We start from the raw sequence: 21,274 nt of genomic DNA, 5'->3' as shown, positions 1-21,274 counted from the left end.
CTTGCTTCTGTTTCACACATGACAATAAAAGACTGAGCACAAGCTGGTCCTGAGTAAATAATTTAATCAATTACAATAATGACAATTGTGCATATGCACAATTTTATTGTTTACTCTGTGCTTGTGAATTGTGGGATTTAAATGGATCCAAGTGGCTCCAGTGTTTTGTTTGTTATGTTCACCAAAATTCATTCAGATCCATTTAATGATTCAGTGACCATTTCTGGTGATGCCAGAAGGTGGTGACAAATGAGTGACTTATGTGAAATGAGTTATAATTATTATTTATTATTAGTTATAATAATTATGAGTTTCAATAACGTTCAAGTACGTTTTCATGTATAAAAATGTGTGTCTACATATCTATTCCCTTCAGTAAAATGCTAAGAACACAGGGGATCTATTTTTATTTTTTTTTCCTACAGTTTGTCAACTGCACACCATTATAGGCATAAAAAAACAGGAGCTGATATTAAAAATAGCTTTACATATTTAACACAGATCTAGTAATCTGCTTTAATTAGCAAAAACAACCTACCAAATTATTTCCTCACAAAAATAAAGTAAAAAGCATAACTTTATAAAGACTCATGTGCTGATATAAACTCCACTTACAATGTGTGCTTAAAAGTGCAGTGCATTTCACCTAATGCTGCCAATCAAGAATATGCAGAAAAATAACACTTATTTGTGTGTTCCACATCTCATTAATTTAGATCAACATCAATGCCTATAAAAAACCTAGATAAATGAGCATTGTTTAACGCAACTTGCAAGAAATTAACGGAGCAACAAGAAATTAACGGAGCTGCATTGATTAGACTGTCTGTATGACCGCCTATTACGTAAGGGTTGTTTTGGCTCGTAAAACTCACCTGTGATTGGCTGGATGTTTGCTCAATCAGCCAAAAGTAACAAAATGCAAAGAATACTATATACAAATCCACCATTTGCACTCAATATGGGTTTAGCTTGGAAAAGTGCAGGGGACAAAAAAAAAATCATCTTTTGGTTTTTGTCATACCAACATAATTAAAGATGAACTTTAGATATGTGTGGCAAACTACACAGTTGGGTTTATGCATTTGGTGTTATGTGTAAAACACAGTCGGTGAGGAATGGGTTAATGAAAGAGGGCGGACCCCGGCACTAGTGACGCGTGTGCGAGCTGATAATATGGTACAGCAAGGATCTGTCAAATAAACATAGCCTTGTGTACAGTTGTTTAGACATTGAGCAGAAATAGTGCTGATTATTTATGTTTATACATATTGACAATATATGGATGGACTCATTTAACACAAAGCGTTTTATCGGAGGAGAGCAGACCGATGGAGGAGATACAGAGGAGATGCTTTGTATCCTAAAAGACACTCTTGGTTTCTCACCTACTCACTGAAAGCTCTGGATTGGGTCTACATAAATACAGTACTGTTAGCACAATGGATGGGATGCATCGACTGTGACCTCCTCTTCTTCGTGCTTATAGATCTTGGTACTAATAAGGATCAGCAAGCTGTACATATAAAGGTAAATCAAATCTGCTTTTGGAGGCTAGTTAGTCACTTACCTAATTAGACATTAATTAGTGAATGCAGAAAAAATGCAAAGTACCTTAACTTTTAGCATGATTGTTAATTTAAACAAAATATTACCAAAGCATTAATAAAAATAAAATAAAAAAAGTTACAGAAAAAGGTTCTAGTAATAATGTAATATATATATATATATATATATATATATATATATATATATGTATATGTATAGTGATATATATATATATAATGCCAGTATACAGCATGTGTGTGTCATCTTGGCAGGCCAGAGACTTTAAATCAGTTTCATCCAATAAGCTCAGGTTGGTATGAAAGTAACCAGATGGACTGAAGTCTTAAGCTAATGTTCCTAATCGCCTCTTATATTGCTCCTGTTGCCCTGGGACAATGTGCTGAGCAGCCTCTCCCACGACATTGTTCTCAGATCTGATGGATGCAAGTGTACCAATTGGACTCCCAGGCCTGTTTTGCTGAGTTAAGTCTGGAGGTAATTAATCATGTTAACAGATCTGTGTTTTACACCTTTGACTGTCTTTAGGGACCTACATAGAACAACATTGCTCGGGTACCAGCACTTCATCTTATGTTACTAATAGTGAGTTCAACAGATTTGTGGGAAAAATCACTTGAGAACTGTATATATATATATATATATATATATATATATATTTTTTTTTTACATTTTAGAAAAATAGTAAAGTCATCAAAACTATGGAATAACATAAATGGAATTATGGGAATTATGTTGTGACTAAATAAAATCCAAAATAAATCAAAACTGTTATATTTTAGCATCTTCAAAATATTCACCCTTTGTCTGGAATTTGCAAACATGTACTCTTGACATTTTCTCAACCAACTTTTTGAGGAATCTCTCTGGGATGCTTTTTAAACAATATTGAAGGAGTTCCATCTATGTTGGGCACTTATTGGCTGCTTTTCTTTATTATTTGGTCCAAGTCATAAATTTCAAACAAAAATACATTTAAATAAAATTTTTGTTTTGTAATAAAATAAATTAATATGTAGGCACAATTATATTTTTGTCTGCAAAAGTAATTTCAAACATTTAAGCATACGCCTTCAGATCAAAAGATTTTTAAGATCATGAGAAACATTTCAGTCAAGTGTTTCAAAACCTTTGACCGGTAGTGTGTTTCATCCCTCTCTCTTCCTATTTGATCAAGTCTTTTTGAGTGGTGGGCTGTAGTAGAGATGTACTTGCCGCAGAGGAAGGACTTTGTCTCTTTGACACTGGGAGACCAGCATAGTCTCAGCTACACCAACGACAAGCACCACAGACTGTCCTGCTGGAGGGTTAGTCATGTACCTTTTACAAATCAGGGCATCTTTTACTCACCCATATGGAATCATATTGTTCCAAACCCATATGACTTTCTTTTTTTCCAAATTTTAGCCTCAGTTACATTCAATATTATGGTGTCTTTTTTCCATACAGTAAAAGTGAATGGTGACTGAGGCTTACAATTGAGTTCCACAGAAGTAACAAAGTCATATGGGGTTGAAACAACATGAGGGTGAGTTGCTAAATGATGACAGAATGATCTCTTTAAGATGCCATCTGATCTTTTTACCTTGTTATTGAGGATAGATATGGAGGATTATGCATATTTTTGCATAAATCTTATGCATAAATCTGATGGATAATTTATTTTTGTTTGTGTAAATGTGTTTCATTTTCCTGCTGGCAAGCCGTCTAGATATCTATTTAATAATCTGAGAACGCCATGCTGATAGCAGCCGATTTTTTATATATGTATAAATCTCCTCTATTTTTTATTTTTTTTTGTATTAAAATGAAAACTGGCACTGAGGATTTGTGTGTCTGTATCATGACAAGAGATGTCAAAATTCTGTGTTTATCCATCACAAATTTAATCTGCTAATTTGTATATGGGTAGATAATACATATCATGTCCACTGCCTTTTTTGGGCCAACAAGATTTTAGGTTAGAAAGTATTTGAACGTATAAAGGAAAGTGTATATCTTATAGCACTTTTCCACTGCACGTTACGGATCGACTCGACTCTGCTCGCTTTACTTTTCTGAGCTTGCTTTTCCACTGCAATTTAGTGCCGCCTCAACGTGGGTGGGATTATAGGCTGATCGTCATAGGTGTGCTGCCTCTAGTGCCGTGACATCATCTTAAAAGCGACACTATCATTACTGACCATAAACAATAACACGACCGCTAGCTGTTAGCTACTAGCTCATTGTGCTGGATAAAGCAGTTGTTGCATGGTGTAACTGTACACAATTGTAACAGCTAAATTGGCTTGGTTGTTTTAGAAGCAAGCTTTCCAGTAGCTGGTCATCTAAATAAAGTGAAGCTTTCAAGCAGAGTATAGAGTTAATGTACCATCCTCCATCGTGGACTCCAACAACACTCTCCCTCCCATTGCTCGCCGGTCTATTGCCATAGATAGCATCCATTTGGTCGAACCACTTCCACTTTCTTCTGTTTGAACCACTCTGGCTCTTGTGCTCCTTGATGGTTCTGTAGTTACTTTTTAAGTTTTTTTTTTTACTTTTCCCTACACTGTTGGTAGATCCGGTGGTAGCCATCTGGTGGTAGCCGAGACACTTCCTGAAATACATTTTCATTTTGCATAGTTTATTTCGTCAATCATGAGAGGAACGTCTGCACCTCTTTTATTGTCCACGGCGTCGTTTTGCGCACAGCCATTTCTTTTTACAATTCGAAAGTTGCATGAACAAATGATACTGATATCGCTGTTGATAACTTTAAAATTAGCAGGTTGATGTCCTTGATCAGTGACACTGGTAGTGACAAATCTCTTTAACCAATCAGTGATCTTCAAGGTTTTGACATCATATTTAGTATCGGCTCAACTCGCTTGGAACCTCATCTGAGGTGGTACTAAAAAAAGTTCCAGGTACCAGGTGCTATCCACAGTGGAAAACCCCCAAAAAAGCGAGCAGAGCAGAGTCGAGCTGTACCATGCAGTTGAAAAGCCCCATTAGGTCATACAGCTGGTTTGTTTATTTTAAGTTTTTCACAAATGGTGTGACAATTTTTTTTTAAAGTTCAAATAAGAAGTATTTCAATTAATATGATGTCATAAAAGCTGCATGCATAATAATCATAAAAGGACTAGCAACATTCTATTTAAAATTAGCATGTCACACCACATGTCAAAATTATTTTTTCTGACAGCAACTATATTCTTGTTAAACCAGGCATGTATAAAACAGATTTCATATTTAGTTTGAAAGGGGACTTATTTTATTGAATATGTATGTAGCTAAATGTCTTCCATAATCCTGCATCCCCATACATTTTAAGGGATACACGCATAATTTAGAGGTGCATGTTTATTGAATTAATTCAGTTTTTTAGTCTTAATGCTGTAAAAAAGATCTGTATTGGGGGGGAAAACATTTCCAGATTTGATTTGTGAGTGCAGGGATAAATTATATTTTGTTTCTTCTCTGGTAATTTCGTTTTATTGCTGCATTTTTGGCAGTTATCAAGTGCACATCAAGCCATCATACATAAATTGCAGCACTTTCCTTTGATTGTCCTTCAATTGTTTGTGTTTTTGTGTCAGAAATGGAAGCAACTGTCTCGACTTCAACGCAGTCTCGTTCTTTTCCTTATGGCCTTCCTCTACATCTGTGGTATTCTCTCTTATCCCAGTCTTACAGAACAGTGGAGAGGTACTGCCTCTAATCTGTCTTGGATAGTATTTTTGTGATGCAATTGAAACTTTGTAATACAGCACTTTTGGTACTTCTGTCTCATTAAGATGAATCGCTTATGGTTTATTATTCCGCTTTTGTAAGTCTCTTTGGATAAAAGCGTCTGCCAAATGAATACATTTACATGTAAATGTACTGCACACAATCCACTTTACATTTCACTGGAAATGAAAGCTAAAAACCGATTCCACATAAGCTGTTACATGAATAGAGGACTAATTGGTACAATATCTGCTTATATTCAGTAAAAAATATATGTTTTTTCTTGATCTTTAGAATCTTTGATCTAAAGACTTATACTTAAAGCTGAAGTATGTAACTTTTTGGTGTAAAAATACTTTCCTTTATCCAAGCTAATATGCAGAGACAACTATAATAAGCCATTCATAGATACATTTTCTCAAAAAGTGTAATTACTGTGTCTCTCTCTGTGGCACTATGAAAATGACGACAAGGAACACCCACTACACAACACGCACACTCCAAATAATGCCTCCCTTGGATTATGTATATATATATATATATATATATATATATATATATATATATATATATATATATATATATATATATATATATATATTTTTATATTTTTTTATCTTTGTGATTAGGTTTAGGGCTAGGGATAGGTGTTGGGTTGCTGCGAGACTCCAAGTAAACACAACAAAAACATTGTATGAATGTGACATCCAACTCTTGCAAGACTTCACCATTTCGCTGGTTATCTAAAGGGATAGTTCACCCAAAAATGAAAATTCGCTCATCATTTACTCACCCTCATGCCATTCCAGATGTGTATGACTTTTTTCTGTAGAACACAAATTAAGATTTTTAGAATAATATCGCAGCTCTGTAGGTCCATACAATGCAAGTGAATGGTGGCAAAATGTTGATGCTCAAAAAGCACATAAAGACAGCATAAAAGTAATCCATAAGACTCCAGTGATTAAATCTATGTCTTCAGAAGTGATACGATAGATGTGGGTGAGAAACATCAATATTTAATTCAATTCTTGCCCTTTAATTTAAATTAATTTAAATTATGCTTTGCATATAGCAAAGCCAAAATACAATGTCCATGCATGTGTACGCGGGGTCACACGAGGTTAAAACATGTGACAACCAGTCCCGATTAAAAGAATTTGACAACGTGCCCCTACCTAACTTTCTTGAAAAATATCTTTGTCTTATGAACACATTTAAACCTTTCAGTAAAAATCTGCCTTCATACTATAGTTGCCTCTTGCCATTATGTATGCCAGTGTGCTTTGAAGATGTTCACTCATGTACCCAAGAACTATAACATATATATGATGAAATTGAAAATTTACTCTGGAGTGTAAAATTCACAAAAATAATTCTAATATGAGAGGTTTTTGTTCGAAAACCTAGTTGTTTGAAAAAGCAAAACCTTTGCTAGAAAAAATAACACATTTTTGCAATTGGACCTTTTACTCACAGTTTTCCAATAATACGTCTTTCTCAAAAGTAATGCCCCACTTCCTCTTTTAAAGTTGGGTTTTTGTTTCCCAGGCTTCTCTGATAGATCAATGAAGGAGGACTGGGAAGAGATGGATAACAGAGGTCTCAGGCCCATCCCTCCTGGCCTTGTCCCAAAAGAACCGGTGGTGCCTGTCCCTGAGGTCATCCAGGATATCCCAACGGAACTGCTGCTGGAGATTCAAAGACCAACATTTCCAATCCTTCACAAACCTCCAGCAATGGTTAGTCATACAACGTTTTTCAGAGAGTTATTTAGGACATTTAAGATGCTGTATTGGTTACTTTGTCTCAGTTGAGTAATTTGCAAGGTTTGTTACTAGAACTTGCTGAAAAGACCAGCTTAGACCAGTTATTCTCACAGCACATCTGGCCTGTATTGTTCAGCCCTGAAAGCTGGTGACCAACCTGATTGTTAGAAAACATTTATTTATCTTCCTTCAAAGATAATATCCTTTGTGTACTCTTCTTGTGTTGGGTGGTTTGAACTTTCAGAGGAAGCCCCCCAGCAAGCGCGGCCCTCCAGCCTAACAGAAACAAGGAAATGTGACCAACTGGCAGTTGAAAGACAAAGAAGGGCCTGTGGCCAAGAAAGATGAAGAGGAAGGAAAAGAAGTGAAAACAGTCATTAGGTTTGGACTCATTACATTAGAACAATGAGTCAGGATATTTTTATATGACATTTTTAATAATGACAGTTGCTTAAAGGTTTAGGATTAGAAAGATGGAATGACCTGTACTTGTTGGCTTAGTACTTGACCTTTTGAGTAGGCTGAGGTATTAAAATTGAGACAATACCGGTATTATGTGTTCTGTTTCCACGTATTCGTTATTAGCTGCACTCATATTCATGGAGCACCTAAGGCCTTTACCTACTTCACTAAACAAATTATTTTTTGGCACTGTGGTTCTTCAGAAATATCTCTCACTTTATTCAGGTTTAAATTTATAACAAATTCCTTTAAAATGGATGCTTTTTCTACCATTGTATAATCCAGTGTTGTACAACAATTGCATCAGATTAATAATCATTCAGATAAATTATCATGATTTTCTTCTCTTTTCTTTTTTTGTCATTCTGCTCTAGCTGGCATGGGGTAATAATAGAGGCAGAACAGGAGGTGGAGCTTCAGCCCACTGGTCATGGAATAGAGGAAGGAACTTGGGCTGATTCTGAGGGGGCTGCCCCCTTAAAACCAGGTATCAGAAACAAACCACGGGATTTGAGGTATCATTCATGTCCATAACGTAAATGGTATGAGCAGTAACAATAGTAATGCTTGCCTTTGCTAACATGACTAATAATGATAATTCCTAAGTGGGAAGATACTGTATGTTATTATCTTCATATTGTCAGTAGGAATGAATCCCATATTAAATTTGGCAAGAAAACAATAAGTGATTTGAATCCTTCCTTTGTAAGAATGCATGGACTTGTAGCTTTTTGCTAAACAGTGATGGATTTAATACTCTGTTATTTATTTGTGTACTCAGTTACAGTTAAACCTGTGGATCGTGTAGAGGCAGTGCTTGAGGCCTTCAGGCATGCATGGAAAGGCTATAAGGCATTTGCGTGGGGTCATGATGAACTGAAGCCCATCTCTAAGACTCATGGAGAGTGGTTCGGCCTGGGTCTTACTCTGATAGATGCACTGGACACCATGTGGATAATGGGCCTGAAGGACGGTGAGTCTCATAACCACCACTTCTGTCTGCTTATCTGTTTCATGAGCACTGTGTGTACGTTTTAAAGTCCTTAAGAAATGCTTTAATGAGCACAGTTTATTTTGGTGTTTTGAAGATTTTCCAAGTGAAACAGGAAGTGGGGGCAGGGCATGTTGAACAACTTGTCCCATTTTTAAAAATAGCTATCAGGCTTTAGTTTATAGCCACACATACCACTTTCCACCATGCTGCTCATGTCAGAGCCGCTTACCAGGGAAACTTGGGAAGCGATCTCAATACCGGCCAGCTTTTCTAAAGACTTGAGAACCAAATGATGATATACTTGAGAACATTAATGCATAACCAACCCACAAACGCACACAGAACATCATGGTCTTTGCTTACGATGAGGCTGGAGCCGTTGTGCAGGTCCAATACAGAAGAATAAAGATAATATATCTATGTTTTGAATTACAATACACTTAAGCATATAGAATAAGGAACACTTACTTGAGCTGTACTTCCAAGAAACCTCCAGCTGCACAAAAAATCGAAAATAAACTTTCCTCACGTCCAGCTCCCAAGTTGGCATGTCCCAGAAGTGATCATCACTATGCATATTCCCTTCAAAGAAAATTACCCTCTACTGTGAGAGCTTCAGATTGCTGAAAGGTGATAATAGTCAGCCTAAACTCATTTGGAAAATCTGTTGGGAATGACCCTACAGCATGGATTCTACTCCCGTCAAAGTGTCCTGCAAAGGCATGATCAGCAACAGTTAAAACAAAGCCTGACGCATTGAACAGTTGTATGGGGAGGGTTCGTTCTTGCTCTACAAAGCGTTTCATTGGACAAGGTTTCTTAACCTCTATGTGACATCATGGAGGCTTTTTAGCCGGAAGAGAGAGACTGCAGATTGTATGTACTTCTGAAAACAAATTTTATCAATGTTTATAAGTACACTAGCATTTACTCTAGATTAACTTAAAGCTAATAGATATTAACTAAAAGCAGCTAAACTTTTATTTTGATTTCTTTAAATCTATTTCTTGTCCTTTTTCTGTCAATTTGAAATAAACTATATTGATAAATAAAGACTTGGCAAAATGTTGTTTCCTCTTTATCTCTCTATTTTCCTCTGATTCTCTCTGTATTAGAGTTTGAAGAAGCTAGAAAATGGGTCGAGACAGAATTATCCTTTTCCAAGAATGTGGATGTAAACCTTTTTGAGAGTACCATCCGTATTTTAGGGGGGCTTTTGAGCACATACCACCTGACTGGAGACACTCTGTTCCTGGACAAAGCTGTGAGTACTTCATATATATATATATATATATATATATATATATATATATATACATATATACTTGTATATCCTCCTATGTTTTCCACAAGTCCTACACATTGCCTTTAATTTTTGTCTAGATAGCAAAATAAAGTTTCTACTGTCTACAATATTTTTGTCATGTGATAAACCTATTTTTAATTACTTTTAATAAATATTTTATTCCATATGTATCTGTTCTTTAGAACGAAATTGGCTCTAGATTAATGCCTGCCTTTAAAACCCCATCTAAAATCCCCTTCTCTGACGTGAACATTGGTAAAGGAACAGCTCATCCTCCACGCTGGACCACAGACAGCACTGTTGCAGAAGTGACAAGCATTCAGCTTGAATTCAGAGAGCTCAGCAGACTTACTCATGACCCACAGTACCAGGTAAAATCACCTTCTCTCTCTATTCATATAGGCTATAGAGTGCAAACCTGTCTGCCCATTTTTTCAGTTGCCTGTGTTCTGGAAATATTTTTCCCATTCATTTTATCTGTAGGCTTTTCATAAAATCATTCATAAAAGATTAAGCCTTGAACCAAGCCAACCAACTCAGAGGTGAATAACAAAATTACAAACTTTGTTTTGAAGCAAAAAAGCATTTAAAAATCAAACAAAAAGACAAAGGTACAAGACTGTGTACTTATCGTCTTTCACAAGGGCACAAATTAGAATAGCATGAAGCATTGCGAATTATGTAATTGAATAAAAAACTATTGAAATATAGAAAACTACTGAATTTAGGTCGTTGATTATTAGTATAGAAACAATGCAAAATTAGTTTCTATTTTACAAATAGATTTGTAGTTTTCAACCAGAGGTCTCTGATTGGTGGATTTGTCTCTACTAGACCATGGGTAGTGTAGCTGTTTACCTGGCTATTAAAAACAAAATAACATGGACTGATGGCTTCTAAGGCAACTAAGGCATGCACCATCGATGAACATCCTCGGAGCTCACAGTAGGTCAGACTGTAAAGGTTTATAAGTTATCGTTGATAATCAATTTGTCTGTAGAAAAACAAATGGGATTTTTTACTTTCGGAACTAGACTGTTGCACTCTATTTCCTTTCATCTCTACTTTCGCTGTCTATAAAGGACAAAAAAATTAACAAGAATAGAACATTAGGAAAAGAAAAAAAACATACAGTTCAAGTTGTCATTCTTTTTGCAAACACTATAAGAACACCGAAACAAGCAACTAAAATCAGCTGAGAGGTTTAAATCATAACAGGTGTCATTGTGTAGCGTATTTTGTATATTTTTAACTGTATATTTTTGCCATTGCTTGTAATATATACATAACCTGTATGGTATACCACTGAATTCATACACTTTCTTATTCTTAGAAAGCAGTGGAAGAGGTGACAAGACAGGTACACACGTTAGAAGGAAAGCATGATGGTCTGGTGCCCATGTTCATAAACACCAGCAGTGGGAAATTCACACGCAAAGGGGCCTTCACGCTGGGGGCACGTGCTGACAGTTACTACGAATGCCTGCTCAAACAGTGGCTACAGGGTGGCAAGAAAGAGACAGAGTGAGTTACACTGTAAAACAACAGATTCAAATGCAGCATGGGCTGAAGAGTACATTATGTTAGTGCTTAGACCTGGTGTCAATAGTCCACTGGTGCTTTAAGCTAATGGGCTTCAGGGATTTTAACTGAGCCTAATGGACTGAGATTATGATGGGATGGTATGATTGATTCACATTTCACTGGTAGGGTGAACTGTGCAGGAAAATAAACAATGTAGAGTCAGAGCACATTATAATCCTTGTATAAAGATGGTTTAGAGAGGACTGTGCTTTTGCTTCTATGTCTTTTCAGTGCAACTTGGTATTACATTATATTCATAAGTATTCATAAGTATTCAAATATTCATAAGTTTTTAGTCATTTCAAGGTAGTTTTGGTTATTTGAAGTCATGTCAATAGTGGATGCTTAAATTTAAACAACATCTTAAAGGTATAGTTCAACCCAAAATGAAAAATCTGTAATAATTTACTCACCTCTTTCTTTCTTATGCAGAAAAATAAGCTTGGTATCGGTGCAGTTTTCACATATCGATAATTGGAAGATTTTCCTTATGATTATCGGTATATAATGGGAATTTTTTTTCATATATATATATAGGGCTGCTTGTTGCAAAATTATCTTTGTCTTTTCAAACATGTTTCTCAATACAACTTTGCTAAAGTGTGAGTGCTTGGGTTAATTAAAGTGGGTCACGCACCGGACAAGTCTGGCGGATGACATGGTGCTTTCGAAAATTATTTATTATGAAGGTTATGCACACACCGCAGGCTCGCCATCTCTGGAGGCTGTTAAAAATCATGCAGCGTCATGAAGCGCAGGTCGCATATTTTTCAATGAAATTCTTATTCCATTAAAGAATCTAGCCATCACTGGATGATATATTGTGTATAAGTATATTTCATAGAGCCTACACAATGTATTTTCAGTAACAAGTATGTTTTTTTTTTTTTGTGGTTTGATAGCTTGAATGAAAGACCCATTTAATGGAAATTGCATAATAAACATCGCCATATCTAATAATTCAATTTGCACAGTTAAACCAGTTTCATACACTAACCTGCAAACTCATCAACATCACTTTGTTAATTTATGAAGTACAAAAACCTATGTAACTTTGAGCTCATAATATGTGTGTGATATCTGTGCCTTGTCCATTCTGTGACCAGCTTCAGTAAATGTTATGTCGCCCCCTTGTGGTCTCCCAAATATATTACATCAGACTTCATTAAATGGAATACAATTGGCAGTGAATTGAAAGCATATATTAGGCTTCTAATTTAAATGTTGGCTGATGTAATATATGGAGGCCTCAAAAATGAAACGATCAATTATCGATATGTCAATATTTTATGACATCCCTACAGAACACAAAAGATGTTTTAATGAGTATCTCGGTTATCCATTGCCATTGTCTTTTCAGAACAATGGCAATGGATAGGGACTCACTTCAAAGATTATAAAAGTTGTGTTACTTTTATCTTTTGTTTAGCTTCTGAAATCATATACGAAGCTTACTGTGTTTGTCAGACTTTTATTCTGTCTCTGTCTCTCCTGCTGGTGTGTTGATGATTGCGTATGATGGCTCATTATGATGCATCTCAATGCTCAATTCTCATCACACCTGAGCCTGGTTAGCCTCCCGCTGGTGTTACATCACATACGCTTGCTACTCGCTGCTTCTGTTTTGAATAATTCATTGAAAAGGTGTTCACTGGGGTTCAGTAGACATGGACTGTTAATGAGTTTGATAAATATATCTTGTCTGGAATATCAGATCACCCCAAGACCAGGTCAGTGATTACAAGTCTTCATTAATGACCAGTAAGTTGGTCTACAGATGTAAATAACCTCTGTATCCTACCTGTATTATCAATGAGAGCTGTCTTTAAGAACTCATAGATGGGGTCAGTCATCTTTGGGTTGATTTTCATGCAGTGCAGAGACATGAATGGGCATACATTATGAAATGAAGTGTCTCTAATTTAATTTTCCAATTGAGATGCAGTATCTTGTATTTGCCTCTAGAGGGCAAAAGAGTTTAATTCTGTTGCAGTTTGGAATGAAATACTAGCTTCTTAATTAATTATGTGCAGTAAATACTGTATGGTGCCTACTGTTTAAAAAAATAAATAGTAAGTATAATAGTAGGTATTATATGGTGTCCAGTTATCATTTTGGAAATTAAAATGTGTATTTTGCAGTTTTTTATTTAATTTTGTGTAAATAATTTTTTACATTTGAATTTTTTTTGTCAGTCCAATTAAATAATGATCAAAAAAGGAATAAAGTTAAAAATCACAGCAGTAATTACTGTTAATTTTTTCACACTGGAAATGGAAATCAGCTGAATATTCTATGCATACAGAAAATTTGAATTCCTTGCACAGTATGCACACTACATTCATTGTGGAAATAGTATGGTATTTGGAACATAGCCTATTCCTGTGTTTGCAGATAAATAACAGTTTGATTTGTCTTTATCTGTCTTTTCAGGCTGCTCGAGGACTATCTTCAGGCTATAGAGGGTGTCAAAAAGAATCTCCTGAGACAAACATCTCCAAGTAAACTGACCTTCGTAGGGGAGCTGTCCAACGGCCATCTCAACACCAAGATGGTGAGAGGTCAAAACTTTCGTTTCAGCTGCCAAGTGTCATTCTTAAGAATTCTTAAGTCTTTACCCTATAATATATTTAATCTAATATCTGCAGCATCTGTTGCTGTAATTGCCAGTCTTAAATCAAGTGAATTTAATGAATTTGGCTCCCTTCACAAGGATAGAAATAGGCCATTCTAATGGGATGGAAATGGAGATCTGAGACCTCTGTTACCCTATGCAAAATGTCCTTTTTAAAGACCCCATGAAATGGCTTGTCGAGCATTTTTCTTTCCTGCATTGACGTATGTCCTATTGATTTGGCTAGGTGTATCAAAGGGCTCCTTGTTTTTAAATAGCCAATAGGTTTTAGTTGTCACAGCCAGAAACGATAATTTGCTGTTAGCTAGATGTTGTGGGGTGGTAATAGGGGGATGGATATTCTCATTCTGGAGAGGATTTGATTGGACACAAATCTATTTAGTACAAGATCATCTGTATTTTTGGTCCATTTTTTCTGTAAGAGAAATACTGCTTTAAATCTATTATAGGTTAATTTTGGTCAACTTTAATGAGTACACTAGTGTATAGATGGCTTCAAATCTAATAGACATGGATTAAAACTCCACAGAAGTCCAATTTTGGTTACATAGGGTCTTTGATGTTTTTTTTTCATCATATCTTTCTCTTTTTCTCTAACCCAGGATCATTTAGTTTGTTTTTTGCCTGGCACGTTGGCTCTTGGTGCTCATAATGGTCTGCCTTCAGATCACATGGATCTGGCCCTGCAGTTAATGGAGACTTGTCATCAGATGTATGCACAGATGGAGACGGGCTTGAGCCCTGAGATCGCTCACTTTAACTTGCAGTACCACAATGAACGAGATATTGATGTAAAGGTAGATTGACGTTGATATACAGCCTAAATAAGTGAATGCACACACAGACACTGCACTTATATAAAGTTATAGTCACTTCACATCATGAATGGAGGAAAAAAAAGCACTCTGATCTGAGTGCTTAGACTAAAACACATTTCCAAAAAACAGCATTTATTAATCTTGGGTAATGCTAATTTCAACATATAGTAATACATTAAAATCAAAAGATTTGTTAACATTAGTTAATACATTATGAACTAACAATGAGCAATTGTATTTTTGTAAACAAACGCTACAAAGATTCATAAATGCTGTAAAATTATATTGTTCATTGTAAGTTCACGATACATAATATATTAACTAATGTTAACGAATGGAACTGTAAAGTATTACCAAAAAAACAAACATATTTCTGTAATCAGAACATTTGAGATTGACTTTTAAAGAGATAGTTTACCCAAAAATGAAAATTCTCTATTCATTTACTCATCCCAGATTTGTATGACTTTCTTTTTCTTCTACTGAACAATTATGAAGGTTTTTAGAAGAATTTCAGCTCTGTAGGTCCACACAATGCAAGCACATAATGGCAGCATAAATAATATCCATACGAGCTCTCACAGTGGTTAAATCCATGTCCTCAGAAGTGAAAGATGTGGGTGAAACAGATCAACATTTAAGTATTTTCGTACTATAAATCTCCACTTTAGCTTTCACATTCTTCTTCTTTGGTTTTTGGCAATTCGCATTCTTCATGTATGTTGCCACCTACTGGGCAGGGTGGAGAATTAATGGTAAAAATGAATTAAATATTGATTTATTTCTCTCCATGAAGACAAAGACTAAACCACTTAAGTCATATGGTTTACATTTATACTGCCTTTTTAGAGCTTCAGAGTTCTATCCACCATTCACTTGCATTGCAATGACCTACAGAGATGAGATATTCTTCTAAAAATCTTTGTGTTCAGCAGAAGAAAGAAGGTCATACACATTTGGGATGGCAAGAGGGAGGGTTAGTAAATAATGAGATCATTTTTGTTTTGGGGTAAACTATCCCTTTAAGATGGTTGTCACCCTTTTGCATAAATAGCAATATTTTCTCAATATGTGGGTGGTTAACATGACATTTCAAGCAGTGTCCTACATTGTGGCATGCTGTAATTTATCTAAAACTATTATAAACATGATTTGCATTATTTTACTTTAAATAATTAATTTAAAAATAGTTTGAAATGAACTAGTACAGACAAAAAGGTGATTCAAATGGTGAAAACAAAAAAATAAATATCTTCTCATGCCATATATTTATTTAAGTATATGCACATTTTAATCTTGAATCCTGATGTTGAATAAAACAAAAGTTCAACTGTAACATTTTACAAAACAGTTCAATTTGTTAACATCAGTCAATTGTGTCATATATAATGTATCATGAACTAACAATGAAAAATATATTATTGCAGTATTTTTATATCTTGGCTAATGTTGATGAATTTATAAAGATACAATCATTCATTGTTAGTTCATAATGTCTTTAACGTGTGTTAACATATATCATTTTTCATTTTAAAGCAGATGTTGAAGGTAACATTAACCAAGATTAATTAATTGCTGAAAAATATTTTTAATGGTTAATTCATGTTAATTAATGTTAATAAATGCAACCTTATTGTAAAGCGTTACCAGTTCATCTTATATAGACATGCTATAAAGTATGTCAACTACCCTGTGCTTTAAGCCTGCAGACAGACACAACTTACTAAGGCCTGAGACTGTGGAGAGTCTATTCTACATGTACAGATTCACCAAGGACAGCAAATACAGAGACTGGGGCTGGGACATCCTACAGAGTTTTAACAAGCACACTAGAGTGAGTGGAAACTACTTAATTCTTTACATATTAACAAGTCACACAAGAATCTATCATGTTGTATAATCTTCTATAACTTCACTTGGTTCCTGTCCCAGGTCCCCAGTGGCGGCTACACCTCCATTGGTAATGTCCGTGACCCTGTGAACCCTGCGCCTAGAGACAAGATGGAGAGCTTCTTCCTGGGTGAGACACTGAAGTATCTCTTCCTTCTGTTCTCCGACGACAACGAGCTGATCAGTCTGGATAAGTACGTGTTTAACACTGAGGCCCATCCGCTTCCTATATATGGGCTTCTACATCCTGACGAGCGAGACGGGGCTCATGATGGTCCTGATGTTGACCTCAAAAAGTAATGATGCAGACTTGCATAGGAAGTGACTCCTCAAAGGTTTTTTATTAGATTCTTATGGTGGGAAGCGCTGCAGAGTTGATTCTATTCTGAATAGAGGTTGTGAGTTATGAACTGACATTTAACTGTGCACTGCGGTTTATTAGAAAATGGTGAGACTTTTTAATCATTTAGAGGGGTTTTATAAGGTAAGATTTGGTTGTGGTATCACAAAATGTTTGTGGGAAAAAGCTTGGGGTGTCATGAAATCATGTTCTTTAAGACAACGTGAGTTATCTCAAACACTGTGTCTGCTTTAGTTGTTTACTTTAATCTATGAACTCACACGACGACTGCAGAGACAATTGTGTATGTTGGACAAGTCAATTAGATACTCAAAATGCATCCTGTGACGTGGAGGAAGCATAACATTTTAGATGTCTCATCTTCCACATTTGGGACGGAAACATTAATGTCAAAGCTCCGTAAATCACAAGGCAGACTGTGATTCACACACACACACACACTGGAAAAAACAAGCATTCTGTAAAATGAAGACTTTTATTTAGTTTTACATTTTTCTGAGTTGATGGATGCTCTCGATTGAAATGCCTTGCCTTTATGTTTGCAGGCTGTTCCAAAGGGACACTGCAAATCAATTTTTGTTTCCCTTTTGCAAGAGGCAAGATGCATTGGGAATTGGTTTGAGTATTTAGCAGTTCCTCTTTTGAGATCAAAGTTATTTGGGCTGGTTTGAAGCCTGCGGGATTTTTTATTTTTTGTTATTTAATTTAACTTCAGCCTTGCTTGAATTGTTGCATTGTAGATTTTTGTTTTTGATCCCACAAAATTGTTGCAACAAATTTTGTGGGATCTTCCACAGCACTGGATGCTGTGACGATACATTTTGTTCCAACTGAGATCAAATGTGTATATATGCTTTTGTACTAATTCAAATTTCATAGATGATTAAAAGCTCAACTAATTGAAAAAGTAGTGTGAAGGATAAACTGTTTGTCATAAGCAGGACCACTGAAGTTGTTGCTGCTATTAAAGCTCCAAATTTTCCATTTGTTGTATCAGAGCACAGCTCTGATCTATATCCATGCACTGCCATCTGTTACAATAATGTTAGATGATTGTAAACAGGTTTGCAGAGTTTAAGTTGTACATCAAATGTTTATTTCTTATTTTAGGTCCTTGAATGCTCTGGGGGGGTTTTTTTGGTAACATTTTACAATAAGGTTGATAATGAACAATACCAACAATAATTGCATGTTTTAATCTTGGTTCATGTGAATTTCTACATATGCTAATACGTTTTTAACATTTAAGTTAACATTAGGTAATGCATTATGAAATAACGTGAACTAAGAATACAATATAAATGAACATTAACCAAGATTTATAAATGCTGTAATCTGTCCTTACTTACTCATCCCCATGTTGTTACAAAGTATGACTTTCTTTCTTCCGTGGAATACAAAAGGAGAATGTACCATTTTAGTTCACCGTACAGTTGCTGTACTTTTGTGTTCTTTAGGAGAAATAAATTCATATGGGTTTGGAGAAACATGAGGGCGAGTAAATTATGTGAGAATTTACATTTTTGGGTGAACAATCCCTTTAATGCAATATGAACTAACATGAGTTAATAATGAGCAGTAGTGTATTTATAAATTAACATTAAAGGAATAGTTCACTCAAAAATGTCTCTCATCATTTACTCACACTTATGCCATCCCAGATACGTATGACTTTCTTTCTTCTGCTGAACACAAACAGATTTTTAGAAGTATATCTCAGCTCTGTAGGTCCATACAATGAAAGTGAATGGTGGCCAAAAATTTGAAGGTCCAAAAAGCATATAAAGGCAGCATAAAAGTTGTCCATACCTCTCCAGTGTTTAAATCCATGTCTTCAGAATCAATATGATAAGTGTGGGTGACAAACAGATCAACATTTAAGCCCTTCTTACTATAAATTCTCCTCCCTGCCCAGTAGGTGGCGATATTAACAAAGAATGTGAATTGCCAAAAACAAAAGAAGCAGAATGTGATAGTGAAAGTGGAGATTTACAGCTTTTTTTACCTTCAATGTTTTGGCCACCATTTACTTGCATTGTATGGACCTACAGAGCTGAGATATTCTTTTAAAAAATTGTGTTTGTGTTCAGCAGAAGAAAGAAAGTCATACTCATCTGGGATGGCATGAGGGTGAGTAAATTATGGGAGAATTTTCTTATTATATTATAATTATTTCTTATATATAATTAAATTATGGGAGAATAAATTATATTAATATACTATATAATATATATACACACACACACATATATATATATATATATATATATATATATATATATATATATATATATATATATATATATATACACACACACACACAGAGTATATTGTTTAATCTTTGTTAATCCATAATATCTAATGCATTTAGTAATGTTAAGATATAGAAATTTATTGTAAAGTTTTACCAATCTTTTCTTTTCCATAAAGAAAATGCTTGTAAACTCCATTCTTGACTAATGTGTGCCACCTAGACTTGCTGAGTTTATTTGTGTTCTCAGGTTTTGTTGTTCCTATCATGTTATCTGTCTCTGGCCAAACAACAGTCATCCAATCATGATATTTGAGCCTTTTGAATCTGTTAGACTAGAGCAAAATGATCTTTCAGCTGAAACATTTCCTTTTCAGGGTGATTGATATTTGCATTATAATTAGCCTCTTCCGTGATACACCCCTCTTGCTGCTTCTATTGATATGATGTAAGAATCTGCATCACTTCTGCAGATGTTGCTTCTCTTTGCTGCAATCAGCAGTTTGTTATTACCACTTGTGATCACTAGCAAGTGTTAAATGAAGGAGCTCAGAGTGGACACAGAAGTGATGAGGGCTTGTGAAGGTCAGTGTGCATTACATTTATTAATATCCAGCACAGTTGAATTCTATTTAATAATGTGAAGTTTTGATTTCATAGATGCTACCAGATAGGAGCGGGTCTTCGTTATGTAAAAAGATGATTAGAGGTGGAATTGTAAATCAATGACCATATATAAGTTAAAGATTTGTTGATAGCCATTGGAATTTATGCAACTTTATTTTGATAATTGTTTTATTATTTTTCAATTGCTATGTATTTGTTTATTATTAGTTGTGCTGTGACGGAAAAGGAAATATTAAAATAAAGTCACAGGCTTATCATGTTCAATTACAAATGCTTTTAAGATTTTGTATCACAGAATGTATTTTTCTACAATCGTTTCAGCCTCTGGAGCAAGTTCTTTCCAACCAAAATGGACATACCAGCCTAGTGCAATTATACTTTTATGTTACTTTTTGGATTACATCATGTCGGTTACATGCTATGAAAATATACGTAAATAAATCAATAAAACTGGCTTGCCAACTGTGTGCCTTTGTCCTGCCAAATGACCACCTCTGGAGGTGGATACGATATGAATATTGTACTATAAATTACTTAAAGGTATAGATCACCACAAAACGAAAATTGTGTCATCATTTACTCACCCTCATGTTGTTTTAAACCAGTATGACTCTGTCTTCTGTGGAACACAAAAAAGAGTTGTTAGGCTCATTCATCATTCTTTTGTATCCTTTGTCCTTTTCAGTGAAAGTGAGTTGTGATTGTGGCTGTCAGTCCCTAAAATGTAGCCTTTTGTGTTCCATGGAATTGTGGATCCATATGGATTTGAGTTAATGATGAGTTTTCATTTTCAGGTGAAATATCCTTTTAAATCTCTCATTCCATCCTTGTAACTACCCTTTAAAAACCTTGTGTTCATGTTGTGCAGTGACTAAGTTTTACAAGCCCATAGGTGTATTTACACTGTTACAATTCATATAGTAACATCTTTTCTGTACAGTCTTGCAACTATTGATTTAACAGCTTTCAATGCATCACTTAACAAAATAAAGCAGACGAGCAATTAAAGTTATGGCAATACTGTCTTTTTAATGACTGCAGTATTTTGTTTTCTGCTGGCATATTAGAAATCACAGTCAGGTCCAGTACACCGCCTGACACCTAGTCAGATATGTACTTCGGCTACGCCTTTGTTATCTCTGATCCCACTTGGATGGACATCTCAACCAGGGCAGAAACAGCACTGCTAGGATTTCCAATATACTCTGTGAAAATATTCTGATGCAGTCTTGTTTGAGGGTTTTCAGTTATTCACTTTCTGGGTTGCTGATGAGGGTTTCAGTCAGGTTACCCT

At 35.3% G+C, this 21,274-nt stretch overlaps 1 protein-coding gene across 1 annotated transcript; it reads left to right on the top strand.

Annotated features, from left to right (window-relative positions):
* The first annotated feature begins 1,391 nt into the window (after positions 1–1,391).
* Positions 1,392–19,341, top strand: man1b1a (mannosidase, alpha, class 1B, member 1a). Its single transcript, XM_052103907.1, is given in 15 exon segments — positions 1,392–1,530; positions 1,957–2,043; positions 2,744–2,873; positions 5,151–5,259; positions 6,835–7,025; positions 7,297–7,433; positions 7,889–8,001; positions 8,296–8,487; positions 9,624–9,772; positions 9,997–10,185; positions 11,148–11,338; positions 13,832–13,952; positions 14,636–14,830; positions 16,554–16,685; positions 16,784–19,341. Coding segments are annotated over 13 exon segments (2,079 nt in total). The 5' UTR covers positions 1,392–1,530; positions 1,957–2,043; positions 2,744–2,771; the 3' UTR covers positions 17,042–19,341.
* Positions 19,342–21,274: the final 1,933 nt, after the last annotated feature.

Source organism: Xyrauchen texanus, chromosome 34, assembly GCF_025860055.1.
Source record: "Xyrauchen texanus isolate HMW12.3.18 chromosome 34, RBS_HiC_50CHRs, whole genome shotgun sequence".
NCBI lineage: Eukaryota > Metazoa > Chordata > Actinopteri > Cypriniformes > Catostomidae > Xyrauchen > Xyrauchen texanus.
This window is presented reverse-complemented; position numbering and strand designations above follow the sequence as displayed.